Source organism: Equus caballus, chromosome 7, assembly GCF_041296265.1.
Source record: "Equus caballus isolate H_3958 breed thoroughbred chromosome 7, TB-T2T, whole genome shotgun sequence".
Classification (NCBI taxonomy): domain Eukaryota; kingdom Metazoa; phylum Chordata; class Mammalia; order Perissodactyla; family Equidae; genus Equus; species Equus caballus.
Genome location: NC_091690.1, coordinates 21220209 through 21246349, shown reverse-complemented (window position 1 = coordinate 21246349; position 26141 = coordinate 21220209). Strand labels below are relative to the sequence as shown.

Below are 26141 nucleotides of genomic sequence, written 5' to 3'. Positions count from 1 at the left end.
TAAATGGATAAACAAAATGTTTACATACAACGAAGTATTATTCAACCTTAAAAAGGAAGCATCTGTCACATGCTACGACATGGATGAAACTTCAGGACATTATGCTAAATGAAATAAACCAATCACAAAAAGACAAATACTGTATGATACCACTTACATGCAGTATCTAAAGTAGTCGAATTCATAAAAACAGAAAGTAGAATGGGACTGAGGGAAGGGGAAATGGGAAGCTATTGTTTAATGAGTATGGGCTTTCAATTTTGCAAGATGAAAAAGTTCTGAAGATTGTTTCTTAACAATGTAAATAAACCTAACACTAACCTGTATGCTTAAAAATAGTTGAGATGCTAAATTTTGTTATGTGTTTTTTACCACAATAAAAAAAAATGCAGGAAGTAAGAAAGTAGAGAAAAGGCCCTCTTTACCCAGTGACTTAAGATGCCGTCTTTATCATAAACTAAATTTCCGTAAGTTCTTTTTTTTTTTTGTAAAGATTGGCACCTGAGCTAACAACTGTTGCCAATCTCTTTTTTTTTTCCTCCAAAGCCACCCAGTACATGGTTGTACATTCTAGTTGTGAGTGCCTCTGGTTGTGCTATGTGGGACGCCGCCTCAGCATGGCCTGACGAGCAGTGCCATGTCCCCGCCCAGGATCCAAACTGGCGAAACCTTGGGCCACCGAGGTGGAGAACTCGAATTTAAAAACTCAGCCATGGGGCCAGCCCCCTCCATAAGTTCTTGAGTCTGTTTCTGGGCTTTCTACTCTGTGTCACTTGTCTATTTACCTATTCATGCACCGATGTCACAATGTTTTAATTATAGAGGTTTTATAGTATATTTTAACGCCTAGTAGGCCTAGTCCTTCCACTGAAAATTTTCTTTTTTAGTTTTTTCTTGACTATTCTGGGATATTTATTTTTCCATATGAACTTTAGTATCGATTTGTCTAACTTCCTTAAAAATTTTGTTGGAATTTTTATTAACATTGCATTAAATTTAAAAATTAATTTAGGGAGAACTGACATCTTTATGATGTTGAATCATCCTAATTAAGAACAGAGGATGCCTTCCATGTGTTAAATGTGTCTTTCAGGAGTATTTTAAAGTTTGCACATTTCTTGTTAAGTTCATTTCCAAGTATTTAATCTTCTTTGCTGTTATTGTAAATGGCGTTTTCTACCATTATGTTTTTTTTTTTTTTGAGGAAGACTAGCCCTGAACTAGCTGCCGCCAATCCTCCTCTTTTTGCTGAGGAAGGCCGAGCTGAGCTAACATCCGTGCCCATCTTCCTCTACTTTCTATGTGGGACGCCTACCACAGCATGGTGCTTGCCAAGTGGTGCCATGTCCGCACCCGGGATCCGAACCGGCAAACCCCAGGCCACCAAAGCAGAACGTGCGCGCTTAACCTCTGCGCCACCGGGCCGGCCCCAAGTTTTCTACCATTATGTTAGCTGATTATTGTGTAGATGAAGGCTATTGACTTCAGTATGTCAATTTTACTTGCTGTTACCTTACCTGTTATTGTTTGAGTTAGTTTGGTCACTGATTCTCTATGCTTTTCCAGGTCTACCATGATATCATCTACAAAAAGAGACAGTTTTACTTTACTGATCCTTATGCTTCTAATCAATTTCTTTAGTCTAATTATATTGGTTATATTTAGTTGAATAGTAGTTGAGATAGTGGCCATCCTTTCCTTGCTCCAGCCTTAGAAAAAATACTTGTAGTGTTTCCCAATTTAGTATTACTGGTTTTAGGACAAAGATTAGGATATATTAATGTCTATATATGTATTTATACACACACATATGTGTGTGTCTGTGTTCGAATAATCATGTTAAGAAAGTATCCATCAAATCTTATTTCTTCAGTATTTTTAGGAGAAATGGATGTTGAATTTTCACAAGTTTTATCAGCATTTATGGAGATGATTATTTTTCCTGAGACATATTAATATGGTATATGATATTAATGGATTTCCAAATAATGAATCTACCTTGCACTCTTGGAATTAATCCTACTTGATCATAGTAAATTATAGTTTTAATGTAGTACTGGATTCTGTTTGTTAACAAAATATTTATTAGTACTATACATTTTGTACTTTTTCATGGATATTCATATATAATAGCAATAAATAATAGTTCTCATTTTTGTACCATCTTTATCATGTGTAGATATCAATATTACACTTGCTTCATAAGAAGAAGTGAGAAGTTTCCTTTCATTTTCTATTCTCTGATACATCTTCGGGACTATCAGATATTTGAAAGTTTGCTAGAATTTCCCTGTGAAACAATCTGGGCCGGGTGCCTTCTGAAAAGTAGTTCCTTAATAAGTTTCTCTTCTCCCTCTACAGAAATTGGTCTGTTTAAACTTTCTATCTCTATCAACCGTGGTAATCTGTATTTCCCCAGGAAATTACTCATTTCATCAAAGTTTTCAAATGTATTTGCACAGAGCCTACAAAGTCTCTTGTAATTTTTCAACTATTTCAATGGTTTCTTTCCAATTGTCATTTCTTACTTTTGTACATTTGTGCTTTCTCTCTTTCTCTTCTTGATCATGTTAGCTAGTGGTTTCTCTATCTTGTTAATTTTTTTCAAAAAATATTAAAAATTAAATAGTTTCAATAATTATTGCTATTCTGGTCTAACTCCCTCTAAAACTACAATACAGAGAGCCAAACACAATACTCTGGGTGTAAAACCAGACATTGAGGTTCCCCAATTAAGATATTTCATGTTCTTTTATTTCCTCCTTATTTTTCTTTGTTACTACCTCATACGGTTGTCAATCAAAACTCCTTAGTAATTTTTAACACGTTCTGCTGTTAAACCACATCTCTTTCATACTGTGCATGTAAATTTGTTTTTGTCCTCCATATTTACCTTTAATAATTTACAACTTGTTCGATTCCATCTCACAAGATTCTTCTAGAGTCTGTCATTCAATGCATTCATTTAATCAAATCAACCCACATTTCTTGAGTCCCTCCTATCTGCCAGACATTGTACCAAGACCAGTGCTTACAGGCACATAAGCAACTATGCCACAAAGTGATTACTGAGACAATGCAGAAGTGTTAAAAAATGCTATCCATGCACAGCAGGAGCAACAGGATGTAAGGATGTGGGGATCCAGGAAAGGTCAAGAGGGGAAGAGACATTTCCCTAGTTCTTAAGCCTGTTTGCCATTTGAAGAAGAGAAGGGCATCCCAGGCAGAGATGGAAAAAGAGGAAGAGTCGTGAAGGCATATATCTTGAAGGAAGAGCCAGTTAACAAGTCAGTGTTTTGGCAAAGCCATCAGTGGCAGGCAATGATGATGGAGATACAGGTCAGCACAAGACCTGTCGGCACTTAAAGACTATAGGCTTAAAGACCTTCAAGAGGAAAGTGTGGAGTTTTGAAAGAGGAGAGTGAAACTGTAAGACCACCATTTTAGAAAGGTCACTCTGGATACAGGGCAGAATATGAGATAGAAAGAGACGCATCTAGACTTGGAGAAACCAATGAGGAGACCAAGCAATAATTCAGTTGAGAGAAACTGAAGCACTACAGTAAGATAAGGACAAATTCCAAAAAAAGTCAAAGGTGACTGACAGAATGTAGGCAGTGACAAAAAGAGAGAGCCAAAAAGTCATACTCGAAGTGATGGCGATGCAGAATAGGTGAAGAGCAAGTATTGGGGGAAAAGCAAATCGCTCAGTTTTGAATAAGAGTATGAGCTATTTGTAAATATCAGGGTAAAGATGTTCCACAACCAGTTGGTAAAATACAGGTCTAGAGGGGGCTGGCCTGCTGGCATAGTGGTTAAGTTCACATGCTCTGCTTCACCGGCCCCAGTTTTGCAGGTTCAGATCCCAGGCACACACCTACACACCACTCATCAAGCCATGCTGTGATGGCATTCCACATATAAAATAGAAGAAGATTGGCACAGATGTTAGCTCAGCAACAATCTTCCTCACACACACACACACACACACACACAAAATACAGGTCTAGAGCACAAGAGACAGGGGTGGGGTGGGAGATACAAGTTTGAGAGTTATCTATGTGGGACAGGAATAGGCACAGGCACAAATGAGATAATAATTACCACCTACTGAATATTTTCTACATGCCAGGTACTGTGCTAAGCACTTTACCACATCTTTCCTTATATATAAAATATATATTTGTCCCCCACACATTGATCCTGTGAGGAACTATTATTTCCATGTTTCAGATGTGGAAACCAAGGTTCAGAGCAAGAACATGCCCAGGGCCACAGGGCTGGTAAGTAGCAGAACAAGGATCTGAACTCAATGCTGACTCTAAATCCTGGTATCTCCACCATCCCAAAACGTAAGGTGAACTATAAGAAGTCATCTGGCAGGAAAAGGCGCGGAGAGAGAGGGCACTGAAGGGAAAGAAGAGAATGGAAACGTACTGGGGCCAATTCTTGTCAGCCATTGAATGAGGTACTTCATATGCCTTGTCTCCTTTAATCCTCATACCCAGTCACTAAAATCAGTATTATTAGTCCCATTTTCCACATGGAAATCCTTGCTCAAGATCACAGCACTCATAAGTGATGAAAATGGGATTTGAATCCCCTCCATCTTACTCCAAAGAATATATTATTTCCACTATACCAAAGAAAGCACAAAATGCAAGAAAAGAAAAAAATATTCAGGGCAGAGGCTGAGATATATCAAAGGGACAAGTGAAGTGAGATGAGCAACAAAAAAAATTACTTTAGAATATACTCATAAAATTTATAAAATTATTTAGAACATGCAACCAGAGGGATAGAAGAAGAATCAGGGGAAAGTGTTATGTGGGAATCCAGGGACGGGAGAACTTAAGACGGGTGATCAGTAAGGTCAAACACTGTAGAAAAGTCAGGCTGAGGACTGGAAAGTCCATTTCATTGAATAGTTAACAGACTTTGGTGAGTTTTTTGAGAACTGATACTGTAAAGTGGTGGGGTTAAAAGTCAGAGGGCAGTGAACTGAGACCTCAAGAGGGGGGAAAACAGAAGTAGTAAAGAGAGGAAAAGGGTATTAGCTGAAGAGGAAGATGGGATAGGCAATGAGGGTTTTTTTTAGGATGAGAAGATATTTGAAGACTGAAATGAAGGGTTAGTGAAAGAGAAATTGGTACAAGGGGAGGAGTGTGAATGATGCAGCAAGATTTCAGAGGAGGGGAAGAGGGCCACTTCCTCCTCTTGATCATGAGGAAGCAGGAATAGGCACCTAGGTGGGGAAATTTGGACATGGGGAAGAGGGAGATTAAAGGAGCTCGAATCCAACTGCCCCTCTATTCATTATGAAGTAGGCCAGTTTATCTGTTGAGAGTGAAAGAACAGGGAGAATGAGGGGGACTTCAGGAAAGGGACCTGTGGGGAGCTGGAAAGAACAATGACTGCTCAAGATTCCTGCGTGGCACCAAGGACTCAGCTAGAGCTGGAAATCATCATTTTGTAATTGAATCAATCAGCAAGGTTATGAGATTTCCTCTAGAAGTGCTCAGCAGGCCTGAGGCATGAGTGGAGGAAACCAGGAATGGGCTAATCTAGGACTGGAAATGGTCAGAGGAGAGGCAGTGATCACCAGCGCCGAGGAAGTGAGGATGGTGGTAACAGTGTATTTGAAGTGACTGATGGTGGAATCCGCACCAGGAAGAGGAAATTAAAGGAGAGCTGATAAGCTGAGAGGAGAGAACAGTAAGGAGAGGAGAGCTTAATGAGACTGAAAATAAGTGGACTGAAAATAACAAATAGAGGAGTGTGAAAATTGAGGTTTTGAGTACAAAAGAAGAGTTTCAGAGTTCAAGATTTCAGAGGTAAGACAATTCTGTGGAAGGAGTTCCAGGATGTAGACTTAGTATACGGCCTTGTTGAAGTGGCACAGAGGGGGACAATTACTGCAGTGGGGACAGTCAAGGAACCAGAGGCTAGACTTCTTCATCATGGATCCTGAAGTCATTCTAAGAGAGTAGAAGAAGTTAAAATGCTAACGATATTTACTATTCTGCCCAGATTCATGTAATTTAAAAAACTGATAAGCACGCCTTCAATGAAATCATTAATAAAACATTTTTAATTGAAGAAAGGCCTTTATCATGTCATTACTATGTCTTCATGTTGAGAGACCTACTAAGTGGCATCGAACAAAGAGATGAGAGATTCACAACCGAGTGGGGCTCTTCCTAACCACAGGTTAAGGGTTACACTGGCTTTAGGTCTCTTCCACTCGCTTTAAGTCTAATGTGGGGATTTGACCACTAAACTACATCTCAGTTTGTCTCCTCTTTGACCTGAAAATATCTATACTTCACACCCAGGAGCAGACAAGACCCATTCTTGCTTTAAAAGCCTACTACTGGGGCCGGCCCCTTGGCCAAGTGGTTAAGTTCGCGCGCTCCACTGCAGGCAGCCCAGTGTTTCGTCGGTTCAAATCCTCGGCACAGACACGGCACCACTCATTGAGCTATGCTGAGGCGGCATCCCACATGCCACAACTAAAAAGGATCCACAACTAAGAATATCCAACTACGTACTGGTGGGCCTTGGGGAGAAAAAGGAAAAAAATAAAATGTTTAAAAAAAAAAAAGCCTACTGCTGACTCTGAAAAAATTGATTTGAAGGATGAAGTAGACACTTATGAGGACCAGCCTCACCACCCACTTCTCCCACAAAGATGTTTACCTTAAAAGAGGCCTGTGGTGCAAGCCTAGGCCCTGAGTGGCTCTGCTGCTTGGTTTAAAATTTACTAGAGCTGCTTCTGCAGCAGATGAAATACCATATGCTTTTTGCAAGAGGCTGTTACTCTCTGGGGGTTGGACTAGTGGTTTTATTTTTCTCTTCCTCCTCCTCCTATTCTTTCTTTTTGTCTCATAATCTTTTTTCAAATTATAACTTGTGTGAAATCCAGATATGTAAAATAGGAAAAAGCAGAGCTTCTCTGGATAGGACCAGGATGGGAAGCCACAAGCCAGCTCACTCATGCTCTTTTTCTCTACCTCCAAACCATCTCCCCAACTCCCAGCCCTGCCAGCCCCCACTCCAGGCATCTAAACTAACTTTTAAGGGCTTCTTGAAGCAGCCAGGGATGGGGAGAACCACTGCATTTTATTTCCTTTTAGCACTATCATCTTATAAGTCTATTATTCAGTGAAGACAAGATGCAACAGGTTCAGCAAATTAAAATATCTGGAATATTAAGAAACATACCTTGAACGTGTCCATAATTCTTGATCTGCTTCCAACAACAGCTAGGAAAAGCACAGTATGACCGTGATCATAGTCCCACCAGGCCCATGGGAATGGGGTAACTAACAGAAAGTAGAATGGATAGTTGCCAGAGGCTTGGGGAAAGGGAGAAGGGGGAGTTATTGTTTAATGGGTACAGAATTTCAGTTTTGCAAGACGAAAAGTGGACGGATGGCTGTGATGATAGCACATCAATGTGAATGTACATAATGCTACTGAGCTGTACACTTAAAAAGAGTTAAGGTGGCGTAGTGGTTAAGTTTGGCATGCTCCACTTTGGCAGTTCAGGTTTGTGGGTTCAGATCCTGGGCATGGACCTACACCACTCATCAGCCATGCTACAGCGGCAACCCATATATAAAATAGAGGAAGACTGCAACGGATCTTAGCTCAGAGCGAATCTTCCTCAGAAAAAAAAGGAAAAGTTAAGATGGTAAATGTAATGTGTATTTTGCCACATTTTTTTTTAAAGGCAATCGTTCCTGGAATACCGTCCAGCCTTTAAAAATAATGGTCATTCAGATTTCATAACAACATGAATAAAAAGGCTTTTGACAGTGTGAGGTTTTTTAAAACTAGAGCAAAAAAATCCGCTAATATCTAAAATATATAAAGAACTCATACAACTCAACAGCAAAAGACAAACAATCTGAATAAAAAGATCTGAATAGACATTCTCCCAAAGAAGATATACAGATGGGCAACATCACTAATCATCAGGGAAATGCAAATCAAAACCACAATGAGCTATCACCTCACATCTGTTAGAATGGCTATTATTAAAAAGACAAGAAATAAGAAGTGTTGGCAAGGATGTGGAGAAAAGGGCACCCTGTTGGTGGGAAGGTAAACTGGTGTAGGTACTATGGAAAACAGTATGGAGGTTCCTCACCAAATTAAAAATAGAACTACCATGTGATCCAGCAATTCCACTTCTGGGTATTTATCTGAAGTAAAAAAAAACACTAACTGGAAAAGATATATGCACTCCCATGTTCACTGCAGCATTATTTACAATAGCCAAGATATGGAAACAACCTAAGTGTCCATCAACGGATGAATGGATAAAGAAAATGTGGTACATATATATAATGGAATATTATTTAGCCATAGAAAAAGAAAGAAATGTTACCCATTTATGACAACATGGATGGACTTTGAGGGCATTATGCTAAGTAAAATAAGTCAGACAGAGATAAACAAATACTGTATGATCTCACTTGTATGCAGAATCTAAAAAACAAACAAGCTCACAGATACAGAAAAAAGATTGGTGGTTGCAAGAAGTGGGGGGTTGTGAAATGGGTGAATGGATTCAAAAGGTACAAACTTCCAGTTATAAAGTGAATAAGTCAGGGGGCCAGTCCCGTGCCCAAGTGGTTGGGTTTGCACACTCCACTTCAGCAGCCCAGGGTTTCGCCAGTTCAGATCCTGGGCGCGAACACAGCACCACTCATCAGGCCATGCTGAGGTGGCATCCCACATAGCACAACCAGAGGCACTCACAGCTAGAATATACAACTATGTACTGGGGGGCTTTTGGAAGGAAAAAAAAGAAGATTGGCAACAGTTGTTAGCTCAGGTGCCAATCTGTAAAAAAAATAATAATAATAAAAAACATAAAAATAAACAAGCCATGGGGATGTAAGGTACAGCATAGTGACTATAGTTAATAATACTGTATGGCATGTTTGAAAGTTGCTAAGAGAGTAAATCATAAAAGCCCTCATCAAAAGAAAAAAACTTTTTTTGCATGGTGACGAATGTTAACTAGACTTATTGTGGTGGTAATTTTGCAATATATACAAATATCGAATTATTATGTTGTCCACCTGAAACTAATATTGTTATATGTCAATTATATCTCAATTTAAAAATTCTACATATAACATGATTGTAACTATTTAAAACAAATCTATAGAAATGGGGGGAAGACTAGCAGGAAATACACCCAAGTGCTAACAGAGAATGTGGTACACACTTTTTCCTCCTCTCTTCTATATTTTGAAAAGTTTTATACGGGTAAAAACTTTAATAATGAAAAAAAGCCTCTAATATTTAAAAATGTTTAAAGCAAAACAGATTCTTTCCTTCCCATAGGGTTTCTTCACATCACTTCATGTCCTTAGTAGACGGAGAAATGATACACTAAAGAGTTATTGGCTTTTTTCAGAAACAGACTCATAGATAGAGAAAACAAATTGATGGGTGCCAGAAGATGAGGGGATGGGTAAAATAGGTGAAAGGAACTAAGTACAAACTTCCATTCATAAAATAAATGTCATAGGGATGTAACATACAGCATAAGGAATATGGTCAATAATACCACAATACCTTTATATAGTTACAGATGGTAACTAGACATATTGTGATCATTTCAGAACGTATAAAAATATTGAATCACTATGTTGTATATCTAAAACTAATACAATATTGTATGTCAATTATAGTTCAATAAAAATAAATAAATAGGGGCCAGCCCTGTGGTGCAGCAGTTAAGTTCGCACATTCCGCTTCTCGGTGGCCCGGGGTTCGCCAGTTCAGATCCCGGATGCGGACATGGCACTACTTGGCAAAAAGCCATGCTGTGGTAGGCATCCCACATGTAAAGTAGAGGAAGATGGGCATGGATGTTAGTCCAAAGCCAGTCTTCCTCAGCAAAAAGAGGAGGATTGGCAGCAGTTAGCTCAGGGCTAACCTTCATCAAAAAAAACAAAGAAATAAATAAAATAATAAATAAATAAATAAATAATGATAAAACTAATTGCTGTTAGGATTTATTTCAAAAGGAAAGTGGTAGTATAAGACATGATACTGTGATCATAAGAAGAAAATAACAAATGAACAAAAAGAGTAAAACACAGTTAGGAATCTCTAATTTCTAGGTGGAAATTAATTTACTAATTTTAGCTAATACCAGTTATCAAAAATTTTCATTGACCAGAAAAAGCAGAGTTCTCTTTAAACAGTCAGTGTTATTTTTCCTCAGTTTTAGAATAACTATGGGAATGCTCTAAAATTCTCTACGGCATTTAGTTTTAATAAAATAACTTTTTTAGAAGAGTTATCGGGGTTTTTCATTTAGTTACATATATTTATTGAATGCTATTTAAGTGAGGGCACTGTCCTAGAAATTGGGGATATGAGGTAAACATGAAAAAGCCCTGCCCTCCTGGAACTTACATTCTAGTGGGGGAACACAGCTAATTTAAATAAATAAACAAAAAACACTAGACATTGTGGGGCCAGTCCCATGGCTGAGTGACTAAGTTCACGTGCTCCTCTGCGGTAGCCCAGGGTTTCACTGGTTTGGAACCTGGGCAGGGAAATGGCACCGCTCATCAGGCCACGTAGAGGAGGCGTCCCACATGCCACAACTAGAAGGACCTACAACTAAGATGTACAGCTATGTGCTGGGGGGGTTTGGGGAGATAAAGCAGAAAAAAGAAAAAAAGATTGGCAACAGTTGTTAGCTCAGGTGCCAATCTTTAAAAAAAAAAAAAACTAGACATTGATAGTGCTGTGCAGAGAATTAAAATAGGTAATACAATAAATAAGAGCATTTTTAGATTGGGAGATCAGGCAGGGCTCAAAGGACATGAGATTTGAACTGATATCTGAGTGACAAGAATTAGACTTGAAAGATAGATGAGAGAGCCAATGCTAAGACTGAGCAAAAATAAACATGCCCAGCTTGAGGAACTGAAAGAGCCATTGTGTCTGCGGACTACTGGGTAAGGCAGTGGTATGAGGTGAAGACATTGTCCCTTCCTTCAGGAACTTGTGGTGAAATAGAGTTCACTAGTCACACAGACAGTTCCTGTTACTTCTCTTTTGGCATAAACCTTCAGAGGACATCAAATTCATAATATTCTGCAGAGAAGAAAATCAGGACTTTTAAAAATAATTAAATCTCCATTTTTTTGCTATAGGCTACAGTTTCCTCATCTTTAATCAACGGGATTGCATGGCAATGTTAGCCACAGAGAGGAAGCAGATACTAATGCATATTGCATAGGAGCAGCCCATGCTAAGAAATCCAGATTGTTCTCCAAAATCAAGACTTACTTATCCTTCCCAAACTCAAATTTCCCGGGTCCAATTCGAAGTAAATAGCCATTGAGCCAGTCAGGAAAATGTCCTCGGACTCGAGCAGCGACAATCTGTGGAGTCTCCTCCACCGTGGTGAGTAGTGGTGCAATACATGGAAGACCCTCCCTCCTACTGACGATCACTTTTTTCTGATGAGTATTTTCCATGTACTTCTTCAAAACTGTGAAGAGGAAATCAAAAGCACAAACAATTTTACCAATCTCCCATAAACATGCCTGTTTCTCCATAGACAATAATCCTACCTACTGGTAAGGGAAATGGAAACATAGCACCAAATACCGTCTCCAAATACCTCTCTCCTTCCTCATTCTCAGACCATCAACTCTTTAGTTCTCCATTTTTGAACCACAATAATCCTTTTTATATTCTTGAAGTACAAATCTGCCTAAGAAGTAACTCAGGACTTTAATTACTACTATTATCGTTTCTCACAGTTGAACAACGCTCATCTTTTCACCAGACTGAATCTACATGCTAACCCTAGATGTGCTAATAGTAAAACTCATTTGTTACAATAAAAAATGGCCACCATTCAATATTATCATAATTACATTGACCTCAGTACTTCAGTACACCAGAACATGATCCCAAAGATAGAGCAATTTGTAAAAATTTAGTAGGAGCTATAATTTAATTTCTTCTATTTTAATGCCATACACATGAACGTACATGGCATTTTCTAGGAGAAGGGTGTCATGAATTAAATTATGCAGTAATACGTGGTTTGAAATTACTTGAAGTTCAAAAGCCACAAGAAGAAAAAAATCATATATAATAACGAGCTAAAATTGTCCCCATTATTTCACACTTATTGAGTGTTCACAAGGCAGTATTGCCTAACACAGAAGGGTGATCAAATATATAATTAATTAGGTACTATAAAATACAGTCCTTTATTTTATTTCATAAAACTTTAACAGTGATATAGAAGTCTAAACTAGAAAAACAAATTAACACATAGGGACACTATTCCTCTGAAGAAGTGAGATTTGTATTCTTTTAGCAAAATATTTTATAATATTAAATCTAATATTCCATTTCTTTCCAATTTTTTCAAAAATTCAGTTTAGAGCACATGGGACCTTCTATTTTCTTATACGTAATGTAGGAGACAGAAAAAATTCCCCTTCTTCCCATCTAGGTTCTTTGGCTGGTCTAACACCTGAGTTGATATAAGGCAAATTAACAAGAGAAAAACAAACTTAATTATGTACATATGGAGCCCTATAAAGATATGAAGACTCAAAGAGCAGCCAGGTAATTGAGGCTTATATAACATTCTGAGCTAAGAAAAGGGATTGGGTTCTGGGAATAAAAAGAGAAGAAAGGTCATTCACAGGAAGGAGAGAGATGTTTGGAAAAGCAAAGTTTGGTCTGTTATGCAGGTAAGTTTCTTAGGTACAAAAGCATCTCTGGTAATAGCTCTCTTCCTAGTACAGATCCCCTTTCCAATTTAAATTTAGGCAGTTGATGGGGAGGTAAAAGAGCTTTCCTGAATTTGCTCAGGTATGATGCCCTTTAGCTCAAAATAATCTTTATGCTAAAGAGACATATTTTGAGGTGGCAAAATCTGCTCCCATTCAGTCCCGCCTCTGAAACTTCAAATAAGAAGTTTCACAATCCAGAAGCTAAGTTGGTAGGTTGCTCCCCATCTCATTGAACCAGTCTCAGTCTTGAGAACAGATCAGTTCAGTTAAAACAGTTATGTCTCATTTCAGGAGGTGGGTGACGCAGGTGGTCTCCCAAAGTAAGGCCTATATTGCATAAGCAAGCAATCAGGTATTTAATAAGAGGCAATTCTATGGAAACAAAAAAAAAGTTAATGATTGGACCAGACTATAAACCCAATCTGAATCTCAAGGACTGCCAGTTGAGAGAAGATAAGATTTCTAGATTTAAGGGTCAAAGCATCTTTTGCAATTTGAATGTCTCTGATGACATCATCAAGTATTTAGGTAAATGTTCCGTGTGGCCCATACAGCAACATGCACAAAGGTCATCCATATGTGAGCTGTTGTGGGAATTTCTCTGAAGTTTATATCAAAGTTGCTCAGGTTCAGTTTGCAGGATTCAGGAAAAGGACAGTTATAGTTCTCAATGATTCCAAGTCAATAAGAGTGGGAGAACATTGGAGATGTTAATTTGAAGATTTGTAGCCAGATTATTTGAAGCAATTAAAAGAATTTAGAATGCAGTCCACTTTACAGGTAAATAACAAAACCTCAAAGACAATTAATAGAACTAGAATCTGATATCCACAAGAATGTATTATAGTTTCTACCGAAATAGAATTTTTCTCTCTACAATCACGCCATTTGTACCAACAATAATTATAGTAAAAATAATTTGTTTGCAAAATAAGTCTAGTCATTAAATTTGGCCTAGTTATTTATATAAATGCAGCAAGAACAGTGATTGATCATATAAGCTGTCTTGAATCTGCTTTACTGAAACTTTTCATTGGAAATCTCAGACTTGCCATCAGACTTCACCTGCAATACCTACAGATCTGGATGAATTCCTCTCTTCTCAAGCTCTCCCAAAATATCCTGAGGTTCTTGCACCTACCAAGAAGTGACCATCCTTACTCACCTGGTTAAGACTGCAAGGTACCAGGCTGTTTTTTCCAAAGCACCTTATTGGCTCCATAAAGTCAACCTTAGTTCCTTAAAGCTGTCTGGTCATATCTGATTCTATGCACAGCTCTCTCAAATATGACATTCCAGTCAAAGCATTTGTAATACAACCAATGTTTCCAATTGTGTCTTGTTACAAGGAGAACAGATTCTTATTGAACTTATGCAAAGAAATATATTGTCAAAACGAATGTTCACTAAGTTTCCAAATTCTAGAGGGACCAGGTAGGGAGAAAAAGTAATTGTTTCATCTTTGATTATAAGGGTATAACTTTACCAAATTGCTATAAGTCATAGCTGACTTAAGAGAAAAGAGGAAAAAAGTTTCCTTAAATCTAGAAAAACAAAAAGTAAAGAACCAGCAGTGTTTCAAACAAAAATCCCTCATTAGTTCATTCAGTCCGATGTTGTTAATTCCTGTTCTGCTTGAATTCAGGTTTTACATTAGTTCTGGAAATTCTTACCCAGTTTAGTTTTACAATCTTAAAGTTATTAGAAACCTGTGCTTGCCAGAGTCCTTTCCATGAATCTCCTTGGAAATGAAGCACTTTTGCAGGAACACTTTTGCAAAAGCATCAGAGTGAAACAATAACTGTAAATGACAGAAGACTTTAAAATGGTCATGGTCAAAAATCTTGGGGCTGGCCCCGTGGCCGAGTGGTTAAGTTCGCGCGCTCCGCTGCAGGCGGCCCAGTGTTTCATCGGTTCGAATCCTGGGCGCGGACATGGCACTGCTCGTCAGACCACGCTGAGGCAGCGTCCCACATGCCACAACTAGAGGAACCCACAACGAAGAATACACAACTATGTACCGGGGGGCTTTGGGGAGAAAAAGGAAAAAAATAAAATAAAATCTTTAAAAAAAAAAAAATCTGATAAGAGTTTACTATAACGCAATTGACAAGAAAATTTGCTTATTTCTGTGACATATACCATTTTAAGAGAATAACCAGAATTATGACTGGTAACATTATAACAAGATATACTAGATAGCTTGGAATTTCATACAATTTCTGGAACATTTATATTAATACAGCCACAAAAAATACAATCTAAAAGTTTAGCATTACCCCTTAGTTGACATTGCTTCCCTACATAATTTAACATATCAAGTAAGCCTAATTATTTTAACCTTTCCCCACCCCATTTTTTTTTAATAAGGAGAGAGAATAAATCTTTTGAGATGTTCCAGGAGCCCTCTGGACAATCCCAAAGTTAGTTCCAGGTCAAAAAGACTTCATTTAGAATTTGATTTGGTTGGTGAAGTTTGTGAAAAGTATCAAAATATTTGGACACTTGACTAAATAGGATCACAGATCATTATGAAACAGTACTTAATTATCTATTTGACTGAAGTGATAGTAAAAGATTTCAAAGGCAAATGCAGAAGGTTGCATAGTTGTGAGCAAAACTTAGCTCTTTTAATATTAGGAAGATTCAGTTTTCTTAAATAATCAAAGACCTAATGATAAAGATACGGGAAATTATTTTGACAAAACACATAATTTTTGCTTTCTAGGCAGATTACTTAAAAGGTAAAGAAAAGCCTTTCACGATCTCTTATCAGTAGCAGACCAACAATCCAAGAAAACTTTGTCCTTTACAGATGAAAGAAAATCAAGTTTTAGTTTTACATAAGTACTCTACTGATTTTAAAGCTTAACTGTATAGCCCTTATAATAAATTCATTCAATTTTAGCCAACTTGACCACACAATGTAAGATTCTCTCTCTCTCTCTTTCTCTCTTCACAATTTTCTATTTAATTTGTCGTTTATTCTCTCTTTTCCTGTTTTGAAGTAACCAGTTTTACTTTGGGACAAATTAACTTTCTTTTCCCTTAAAAAAAATGCATCTTCATATCTCATACTTTTTCTCACCAAAAAGCACATCCTGTTTCCCTTGTATACAGAGTTTTTTCCCCTTATTTTTCTAGTAATTTTAATTATATATATTAATTAGAATTCTTAACCTATAGAAACTTTAATTTCTAGTGAAAACTAAGAAGCAAGCAATTGTGAACTATTACACTAGCATTCTTCAGATTGGCAAACTTATGAATACATTTCCTAATTTCTAAAAACATACGCCCTTTTTAAAATAGCACAGTCCTTCAAGGTGGTATGAGACATATTTGCTAACAGACCCAAATTTATCTTTAATTTTTCTGTGATAGGAAGCCAAAAGTAGATCAATTCATTCAGTAATTAATGCTTCATTATTTTCTCTTCTTTGGAAATGATTTAGATATTCAATGATCTTCCAGCATTTAACTTAGCAAAACTCTAAAGTCTTTAGTCACCAAAAAGATTTGGGTAAACTATTTAAGTAGAGATACCATAAAATATATCTATTGTCTAAAGCTCACCCAAAAACTCTTATCTCATTTACATCAATCTATTCATTTGGTGCTAACAATTATGTTTAGGCTACCCACAAAAATTTCATGAGAAATTAGACAAAGTCAGCCATCATTCTAAGTTATTTTTTTCTTGCTGACAAATTTTAGAACAGAGATAACACGAATTTATTTGATTAATAAACCCAGGTAGAATAAAAGTTGCATGTCTACATTATATTCAATGTTGATAACTCTAAAGACATATCTATTTTAATTAAACCAACAAACTTAAACTAGCTTTCAGACCAAATATTTTTCCAGATCACCTAAGAAAGCACTGGGGTTAGTTGTGAGCAAAACTTAGCTCTTGTTATATTTCTGAGAATTTTAGGAATACTTAATTCATATAAGCACTTGTTGGTTTTTAAGCCAATTAAATAGAGCTCTTTTACAAATTAATTTTAGCAATATTAGAAAAAATTAGAAAAATACCATACAACACATATATACAGACACAGAGACCTTATAGATACTAAAATTTTAGCCATGAGTCAGGGACGAGAATACAAAACTCACTAGTTTATAAAAGAACAGTTGAATCCAAATTTTCTTTTGACAATTGGAATAAGTTAAGTTTACCTGCTTAGATGGCTAAAGCTTTTTATCAATATTTGTAGGAAGGACATTTAAGATTTTTCATTAGCCCAATTTCCAAATAGCTCCTTTTTACTCCTTCTGATGAGAAACTTCTCCCTAAAGTTTCATTTCATTTCAAAGAATGGCTATGTCTTAGAGTAGACAGAGGCAGAAAATCTACATCACAAAAGCACAGAGAAATTATCTGTTTTCTCCAAGATGGAGTTTTGGGGGCATATTTGCTTATTACCAGAGGCCTATAGTAATTACTATTTAAATTTTTCCTTCTTTGTTTTTAAGTGCAGGACAATTGTACTTCCAGGGTCCTGATTTTTTTTTTTTTACAATATCTGAAAATATCTGAAGGCAAATGGGAAGGGGTGTAAACGGACTTTGAATTGCTCTCAGAGATATGCTTTTTCTCTAAAGATTTAAGTTGCAAATCAAGATCTATTGATTTTAACTCCTTTTTTCTCTTGTATTCCTTCAAGCTATCTTCAAAGAACTGAGTAGCTGCTTCCAATATAATGCTTAGAGGTTGACTAGCCCATTAAACCACACTATTTTGAATATATCTTTTTATATCAGGGAGAAAATTTTCTCCTAAGGTGGAAATTAAAAGACTTCTATGTTCTGGAGCTTCAGGGTTTAGTACAGTATGCCTTTGAAAAGTCTATATAAAGTGTTCAATAAAGGCCTTCGCAGGCCAGCCCAGTAGTGCAGCGGTTAAGTGCACACATTCTGCTTTGGCAGCCTGGGGTTCACCAGTTCAGATCCCAGGTGTGGACATGGCACCACTCAGCAAGCCATGCTGTGGCAGGCATCCCACATATAAAGTAGAGGAAGATGGGCATGGATGTTAGCTCAGGGCCAGTCTTCCTCAGCAAAAAGAGGAGAATTGACAGTAGTTAGCTCAGGGCTAATCTTCCTCAAAAAAAAGAAAAAAAGTCCTTTGGATGCTCTCCTTGTTTCTGAATGCACAATTTAACTTAGACCAATTCACCTTAGTCGGGAAAGCCTCTACTATTGCTCCTATCAGCCCCTGAATATCAGCCTTCAGCTGAGCCATTTCCTGGTCATTTGTAGGAGGACCTGGGAAAAATTCTGGCTATCTGTTTCCTCTGTGAGAGGTGTTTTCCCCATTTGGCTTGTATGATAACTATAGTATAATCATGGGTAGGAAGAACGCCTTTTAACAGCCAATCTAGGTCCCTGAAAACGGGGCTGTGAATGGCTACTAATCTTTCCAATTCCTCTCTAAACTCGGTAGGATCTTCCGAAAGTGGAGGTAAAAGGGCTTTACAATTTAGAAGACCTGCTGCTGTCCAGGGGAACATGAATTCATTCCAGTCGGGATCCAGGGGTCCTACATCCTCAAAGGATACCGCATAGGAAGGCCTGAAGCTGGCAGAGCCTCATTACAGAGCCCTGAAAGTAGGAGGAATTGTAAAGATGGCAAAGTGAGCCGTACCACCTGTCTTGGGGGCTTCTGCTAAATTCACTTCCTGGCTTTTAATATCTACATGAGTAACCTGTATACCCCAGGTCTGGAGATCAGCCTGGAGTGCTTGTTGTAAATCCTGGAAAGAAAGGAAAGTCAAAATAGGCAGCTTGGTGTTTAAGGGATTTTCTGGGGAAGTTGGAGTCGTCTTGGGATCTAAGGAAATTTGCTGACGTGATGGAGCTGGATTTTGAGGGGTGTTTAGATCAGGGGCCCAGAGATCCAAAAGATCTTCTGGAGGGTCAGGGACAAAGAGTTGGGGATAAAACGGGTGTATAAGAAAGTGGAGAAGGGGAATTTACATTAGATGTGGAATTTAATTTTTGTTGTAAGTCCAATTTCTGTTCTTTTACCTTATTAAGGGAGTCCTTAAAGCCAGCTGTTATATTCCTTTGTATCCACTTTTAAACTTGGTCTTTCCATAGGTACCAATAAGACAAGTTTTTAGGATAAGAGCTCTCTAAAAAAAAATTTTTTCTGTTAAATATAGGCAATTCAAAGGATCCATCATTTGGCCATTGGCAAATAGTCACTTATAGTAATCTCAATAGCAATGGAAACCAATAGGCCTTTTTATGGCTTAGCATGGATGCAAGAGGCTTTCCAAACAAGAGTGCAAAAGATGCAGCTCTCACAGCATCCAGAAAGTTCACTCCCAGAGTTAGCCTAAGAAAGCAAAGACCTTCATTGACACAGGTGGTAACGTAGCCGCAGGCCCTCCAGGACCAGTTCAACTGACCCCATCTTATCGACAGAGTAATTAAGAGTTGTCCTGCAAGAGCTAAGACCTTTTGTCTAGTTCAGGCCAGTTGAGACCACCAACCCATCAACTGGGCCTGCACAAATGCTCAACAAGTGACCTTTTTGACATCAAGGAGCTAAAAACTCCACTCTCAGATCATGGTAATGCCGCCATTTTGTGAGCACGCATCCTTAGAAGAGGCGTGAAGCTTGACTTCGTTTGTGCAGATCATCACTTACCTCACTTCTCTTTACCTTCAATCATTCATCTCCACACTTCGGACTGCCCTGGCCTTTATCCCATAAATTGCGCCCCAAGCCCCTATCTCTTTGCAGATAGATCTCGCAAAATAAAGCTACATTTCTTTTCCCACAAGCTGATGCCATAATAATTGGTGTTTTTTTATGCACATTGCGCAAGAGAATCCCAATTTTGAACAGTAAGAATGGTGTAGTGCAAATGGTGTCTCCAGTTTCCCACAAGAACGTGAGATGCCTCCAATCACAGACCCACTATTTGGTGACATTGGGCAAGAGCTACCGGAAGAGGACTTTTCCAGCACCAACAAGACAATGAAGACTGAGATGACAAAGACCCCTTATGGATCAGGACCCCTTATGACAATCAGCCCCAAGAGTTTGCACAGTCAGACAAAGGGAATGCTGCTTATTGACCCACAGCTTATTTGGCTATCTGCCAGATGCACACCACCACACGAATCCTCCAGTTGGCAGAGACTAGAGAGAATATTCTCACTGTTCATAAATCCAACCTCTCAGGACATAGAACAAGATGATAGAGACAAAAGAAAATAATGACCATCTCTGGAAGGAAAGGGATCAGTAGAAAATAAAAGTACTCCTTACAAATTTTTACCACAGTCTCGATACTCATGAAACTAGTTAATACAAGTATTTTTTCCTGCTAATCTAAATTTAGAAAAAGAAAAGGACTCTTACCACTCTCGATTCCAACAAACTCTGTAGGCAGAGATCTGAGAGACTGACATGGTAAGAATTCTTACCTTCTGCTGGCTTTTGTCAGAGGTCCCAGGATCTCTCAGCTACAGTAGCCTTGGAGCGAGCAGTATCCAGCCAGTGAAAGTCCCTTTGTAGTTGCCAACTGTAGGAGGGGAAAAATTTTCCCTTCTTCCCTTATAGGTTCTTTGGCTAGTCTAATAACTAAATAGATGTAAGACAGATTAACAGGAGAAAAACAAGTTTAATTATGAACACATGAGAGCCTCATAAAGATATGAAGACTCAAAGGGCAGCCAGGTAATTGAGACTTATATAATATCCTAAGCAAAGAAAAGGGGCAGGGATCTGGGAAAGAAAGGTCACTCACAGGAAAGCAGAGGAGATGTTTAGAAAACAAAGGTTGCTCTGTTATGCAGATAAGTTTCTTAAGATAAAAGACATCTCTAGTAACAGCTCTCTTCCTAGTACAGGCCCCCTTTCCAATGCAAATTTAGGCAACTGAGGAGTGAGAGGTAAAAGAGCTTTCCTGAATCTGCTGGGGTTTGATTGCCTTTAGCTCAAAATAATCCTCATGCTAAAGAGACATATTTTGGGGTGGCAAAACCTGCTGCCCTTCAGTAACAATTCAAGTCAAACCTAACTATTTCCTGATTTCCCAAATAAAATTCACTTTCAGTCTGCATGCCCTTCCCACTAATCTATCCCTAAGGAAATTCTACCTATTGTTCAAAGTCTATTCCTTTAAGAGGCAGCATATTGTAATATATTTAAGAGCGTGGGCCCAGGCTCTGCCTGGCTTCAGAATGCTTAGGTTCAAATCTTGGCCTGCCATTTTCCAAATAAATAGCCTTGAGCAAAACAATTAACCTCTCTATGCTCTGTTTCCTTTTTCTAAGATGGGGATGATAATAACTCTTATTGCTCCTAAAGCTGCAAACAATAACTGAGTTAGGTTATGAAAAGTTCTTACAACATAGGAAATACTCAAAAAATGACAGATATTATTATTTATATAACTTTTAATGATCAATCCAACAAGATGTAATATCTTTTTTCTTTGAATTATTTATTCATTCAGCAAAGTGGTAGGCACTGCTGAGGGATAAAAACTATTAGAACCCTAATGTAAAGGAACTTACTGCCTGGTAAACAGACATACGAATGGATCATTTTTACTGTAATCACTGTTTTGTTTGAGCATTGTTTCTCAAGGTATGGTCTGAGGACTACTTGGAACACTCATACCTGGTGTTACTGCTAAAACGTAGATTCATGGACTCTAGTCTGGACCTAATAAATCAGAATCTCTGAGGTATGGTAAGCAGGTATTCTTAGGCATATTAAAATTTGAGAACTACCATATTTGAGGTATGAAGAGGATGCTTTGAAAACTAAGAGGAGAAGACCCTTGGATATCTTTCTACTTTCATGAATATGCTTATTTATCTTACTCTCCTCTTAAAATAAATTCCCTGAGGCTAGGTATTTTACTCCTCTTACTTAAATAGAATTAAACTGAATAAACTGATTGGTCATTTGTCTGAATAGAGATTCATGAATTTACAACATTTGACATTTTAGAAAATACTCAGACGTCTATATATTCTCTACTCCATAGCATGCTACCGGCTGTTTACTACGTACTCTTCAAATTTTCTGTAATACTTCATATTGTGGTCAACAACTCCTTAAACCCTTTTCTGTTCTTGGCTTCCAAGACATTGCACTTTTCTAACTTTCCTGTTCCCTCTTTGTTTGCTTTATGCCAGCTTCACTACCTGTTAGCTGAAAACCTTGGGTAAGTTACTAATCACTCTGAGCCTCAGGTTTTTCAAGGATAAAATGGGAATAATGGAGACAAAAGGAGGATAATACTTCCCATTCATGTCTATCGTCATAACTAAATATAATTATAGTAGATAATTTCCAAATGTTAATTCCCTTTATTAGCTCCTCTTGCCCTTATCACCTCATGAATGTGTTCCTAAGGTCTGATGTTGGACTTTTACTCTTTAATTTCAGCACTTTCTCTCGGTAATCTTATCTAGTTTCAATTTCACCAAGTACTTCTTGCAAGTGACTCCCCGTATGTCAAGAGAGAATTTTTCATTTTCCCCCTTCCAAATTAATCTTGCCACCTGCTACATCACCTAGTTTCAAAATCTCTGTGGGTCTTGAATTCACCTTCTTGACTTTCCCCTCACATTCACTAAGTTGTTAAGTTCTGCTGACTATATCCACGCAGGGCCAGGAAAAGGATGCTGAGGGGATGATATCGGATAGCCAGTACAAATTACTAGGGCTCAGAAGTTTGCAAGGGTGTCTGGGGGCAAATCTTTTATAGGGAGTTTTATCAGTCCATCCCTCCCAGGCAGTGTCCCCAATTTTCCCTCTGGCCCAAACCTGTTCTCATCAACACTGAGCCTTCAAATTCTCTTGCCTATCAGTCACTTCCTTTCTACTGTCCTGATAAAGGCCCTTACAACCTCGTAGATGGATATTATCACAGCCTCTTAATTTGAAAGAGAAACTAGACAGAAAGCTGTCTTCTATGCCAGAGCTTTCTAATTGGTGGGCTTCTTGATCCCCTTAGCCCTTGGGATGGTCAGAGGCCCCAAGCCAATCTCATCCAGCTCTAAGCAGCTCATCCAGGCTCCAGATCCCATCTAATTTACTCCAATGTGAGATAAAAATATTATCATTTTCTATGTGTGCTACAATGTGAAAAAGGTTGGGAAGCACTACTACTAAATTAATCTTCCTAAGTATTGATCTGATGGTATCATATATTCCTGCATAAAATCTTCACAAATGACTACTCACTGTCTACCAAGTAATTCTAAACTGCTTGGCTAGGCACTGTACAGTCTCACACCAACCTATCTGTCCAGTTCTGCCTCTCACTAATGCTGTCCTCTCCAGTCAAACTGAACCACTCTCCATTCTCTTCTCCTCATCATAATTGTACCCTTCTCTTCACCTAGGATATTTTCCATCTCCTGCAGGAGAAATTCACTTACCTTACCCATCCTTCAAGATCCAGTGCCATGTCACCTGCTTCATAAACACAACATTCCCATTTCCTACAGCAAGAACTGATTCTCTTAGTCTGAACTCACACAGCCTGTTTTAGCTTTCTTATGGCACTTATCTTATTCTGTCTTGTGCATTAAAGATGAACATACTTTATAACCTCTGCTACCAGTATTCCTTGAGTACAAGGTCTTGGATCTGCTCCCACCCCAGTACCTAACTCACTGCCTTTCATACTGCAAGTACTAAATTATTGAATTAAACAATTTTAAAGTTGAGGCCAGCCCCATAGCCAAGTGGTTAAAGTTCAGGCACTCCACTTCAGCCGCCCAAGGTTTTGCCAGTTCGGATCCTGGGCACGGACCTAGCACCACTCATCAATCCATGCTGAGGCAGCATCCCACATAGCAGAGCCAGAAGGACCTACAACTAGAATATACAACTATGTACTGGGAGGCTTTCGGCAGAAAAAGGAAGGGAAAAATTTTTTAAAAGATTGGCAAAAGATGTTAGCTCAGGTGCCAAACTTAAAAAAAAAAATTTAAAGCTTATAGTATATATCAGTATGATTTCTGATAACTCTGTATCAGCCAATTTAGAAAAATAAAATCATGTATCGATAGTAGCTATAATAAAAAGCTACAGAAAAATAAACAGAAGTTTTAATGCAGTACCCTAGAATGCAAATAGAAGAACCAAACATTTACATTAGAACATGTAGCAGCGATTTCCAATTGATAAAGATCTAAAGAGTGATCGGTTGCAGATAAAAAAGAATTGCTAAACCCTGAATCCTGCCTCTATATGTTGTGTAAAATACACAAACGGAAAGGCTGTTTCCCTGACAACAAGTAAACAAATCCCACCTCTTTAATTCCCAGCTCTGTGGCGTTGCTGTATGCATCCGCTCCACACAGAGTGGAAAACTTCAGAAGCCCCCAGTATTCTTCAGGAAAGAGGCACAGAATTCTAAGTTCAGGCTGGTAGGAAGAGGAACAGGAAGGGGAAAACCTCTTACCTGGAATCCAGCGCACTCTCACAGAAAGGAGACCCATTGTAATGGGAGAAAGATTGCTGACAAAATGGAGATAGATTTGAAAAACCATGTTTGCGGTGACTTTAGCAGCAGCAGCTCCCGTGATTTCCAAATCCTCCTACTCACTGGCAGTGAGCTGAAACATGCACTTCCTGGGCTGTCCCTGGCTCACTGACAGAACAGGAGGGAATGGGAGGAAGCGGGAGCTGGTGGAGAGGCGGGGTTTCAAAATTCCCACAATCTCTCTCTCATTTCCATGACAAGTATCCCAACAACCTGTCTATAAGTAGCTGTCTGAAATATTAAAATTGGACTACCAACAGTGGTCTTCCTTCCTAAACTTTCCTCTTTCAAATCTGTCCTCACACTACAATTAAGTCAGTTGATCCACAGGATCAATTTCATTATGCCGCCCCTCTCTGAAAGATTCAGATCTCCACTTTCCTTACAGAATAAAGTCCAAATTTAGTCTGTCAACAAAGGACTCTACAACATGGCCACAACCTACATTTCATCCTTTGTCTCTTTGCCTTTCTAGTACTTTCATCCATCCTTTTATTTTATTTTCATTTAATTTACAAAACATTTTCTGACAATCTAATGTGAATAAGTCCCTGTGAAGGTATGCCCTTAAAAAAGTTCTAACCAAATATTTTATTAATTTAACATTTTTGAGCACAAATGTATCAAATAACTGTGCTACAAATTGAGAATATCAAGAAACAAAATTCAGTCCCTGCTTTCTACTAGTTTAGATGATACGCTATACCCCTGTGTGAATCCTCAGCCCAGTAAAATGACTGCTGAACATACCAAGTGTTTCGTTCTTCTGTGCCTTTGAACAAAATTTTCCCTGCCTGAAATATCCTCCATCTTTCCTTTTCAAAAACCTATTTCAACATCTACCTCTCTGACCCCCTTGCCAAAGGCCTTCTAGTAACTCCCACTAGGAGGAGTTACTAGCAACGCCACAGAGATACTTCTAACACTTACACGTCATGTCTTCCTAGCAAAGACAAGTAAGTATATTTCAAGAAAGGGATGGTTAAAACTATCAGAAGGGAGAACAGAGAGTATCTTACACTATTCTGTATTCCCTACAATGTCTTGCAGAGTATGATGTACAAAGATATTAGATATGTATTTTGATTTGTAATCAGTGAAAAATATAAACTTGTGAAATTTCATTGAAATGAAAGAGTGATATCAGATGTATAAATTAAAGGGCAATGTTATTCCTGCAATAGTCTACCTCCAGTTGTGAGATAATTATTCTTGTTTATGTGGATGGTACCAAAGACATCAAAATTTGATAAAAATAAGCCTTAATTAGGCTCTGAGGAACTTTTACTCTCAGAGGTAGCTGTTCGGACCAGTAAACACATTGTGACTATAAACCAGTTCCCTATTTTAATCAGACAAATGAAATGATCCAATCAATTCTCTAAACCTGCAGAGGGAAGGACCAGATGCTGAACAACGGTGACACCAACAAGCTATAACAAGTATACTATGAAACCCACTCTGAAGCAATCTGTTAGCCTCATTTTCACATTGATAATAATCGCTCAGAAAAAAACAACTCAAGAACATTTTTTTAATGATCATGGGCCAGTAGTCATCGTTGTATTCAGAACATTAAAGAACTCTATAACATAACAGACTAACTCAAAATCCAGGTGACATGTCATATCAACTCAAATAGAGTCTTCTGGTTGTATTTAGTATTTAAAAAATCCCATTTCTAATAGTTACTTCATTGACCTCCAAACTATCCCATGCCATGAGCATATCCCTCTACAAACCTAGTAATTTTTTCCACTGAATGATTAATATTTTTAGTAATATTATTTTACTTTAC

The 26141-nt window shown here is 38.1% G+C and overlaps 1 protein-coding gene across 4 annotated transcripts in view; it reads right to left on the bottom strand.

The window, feature by feature from the left end:
- The window catches only part of BCO2 (beta-carotene oxygenase 2), a 48167-nt gene extending 23352 nt beyond the window's left edge, over positions 1-24815 (bottom strand). Inside the window, exons 1-3 of one of the 4 annotated variants that reach the window (XM_070273610.1) lie at positions 24263-24815; positions 20256-20412; positions 11332-11536 (exon numbers count right to left, since the gene is read on the bottom strand). In XM_070273610.1, the coding sequence (XP_070129711.1) occupies positions 11332-11522 (191 nt within the window). In that variant the 5' untranslated portion in view covers positions 11523-11536; positions 20256-20412; positions 24263-24815. Of the gene's footprint in view, positions 1-1517; positions 2942-11331; positions 11537-20255; positions 20413-24262 lie in introns of those variants that run through there. The other 3 variants (XM_014741335.3, XM_005611567.4, XM_070273611.1) reach the window with 3 other exon arrangements.
- Between the last annotated feature and the right edge of the window lie 1326 nt (positions 24816-26141).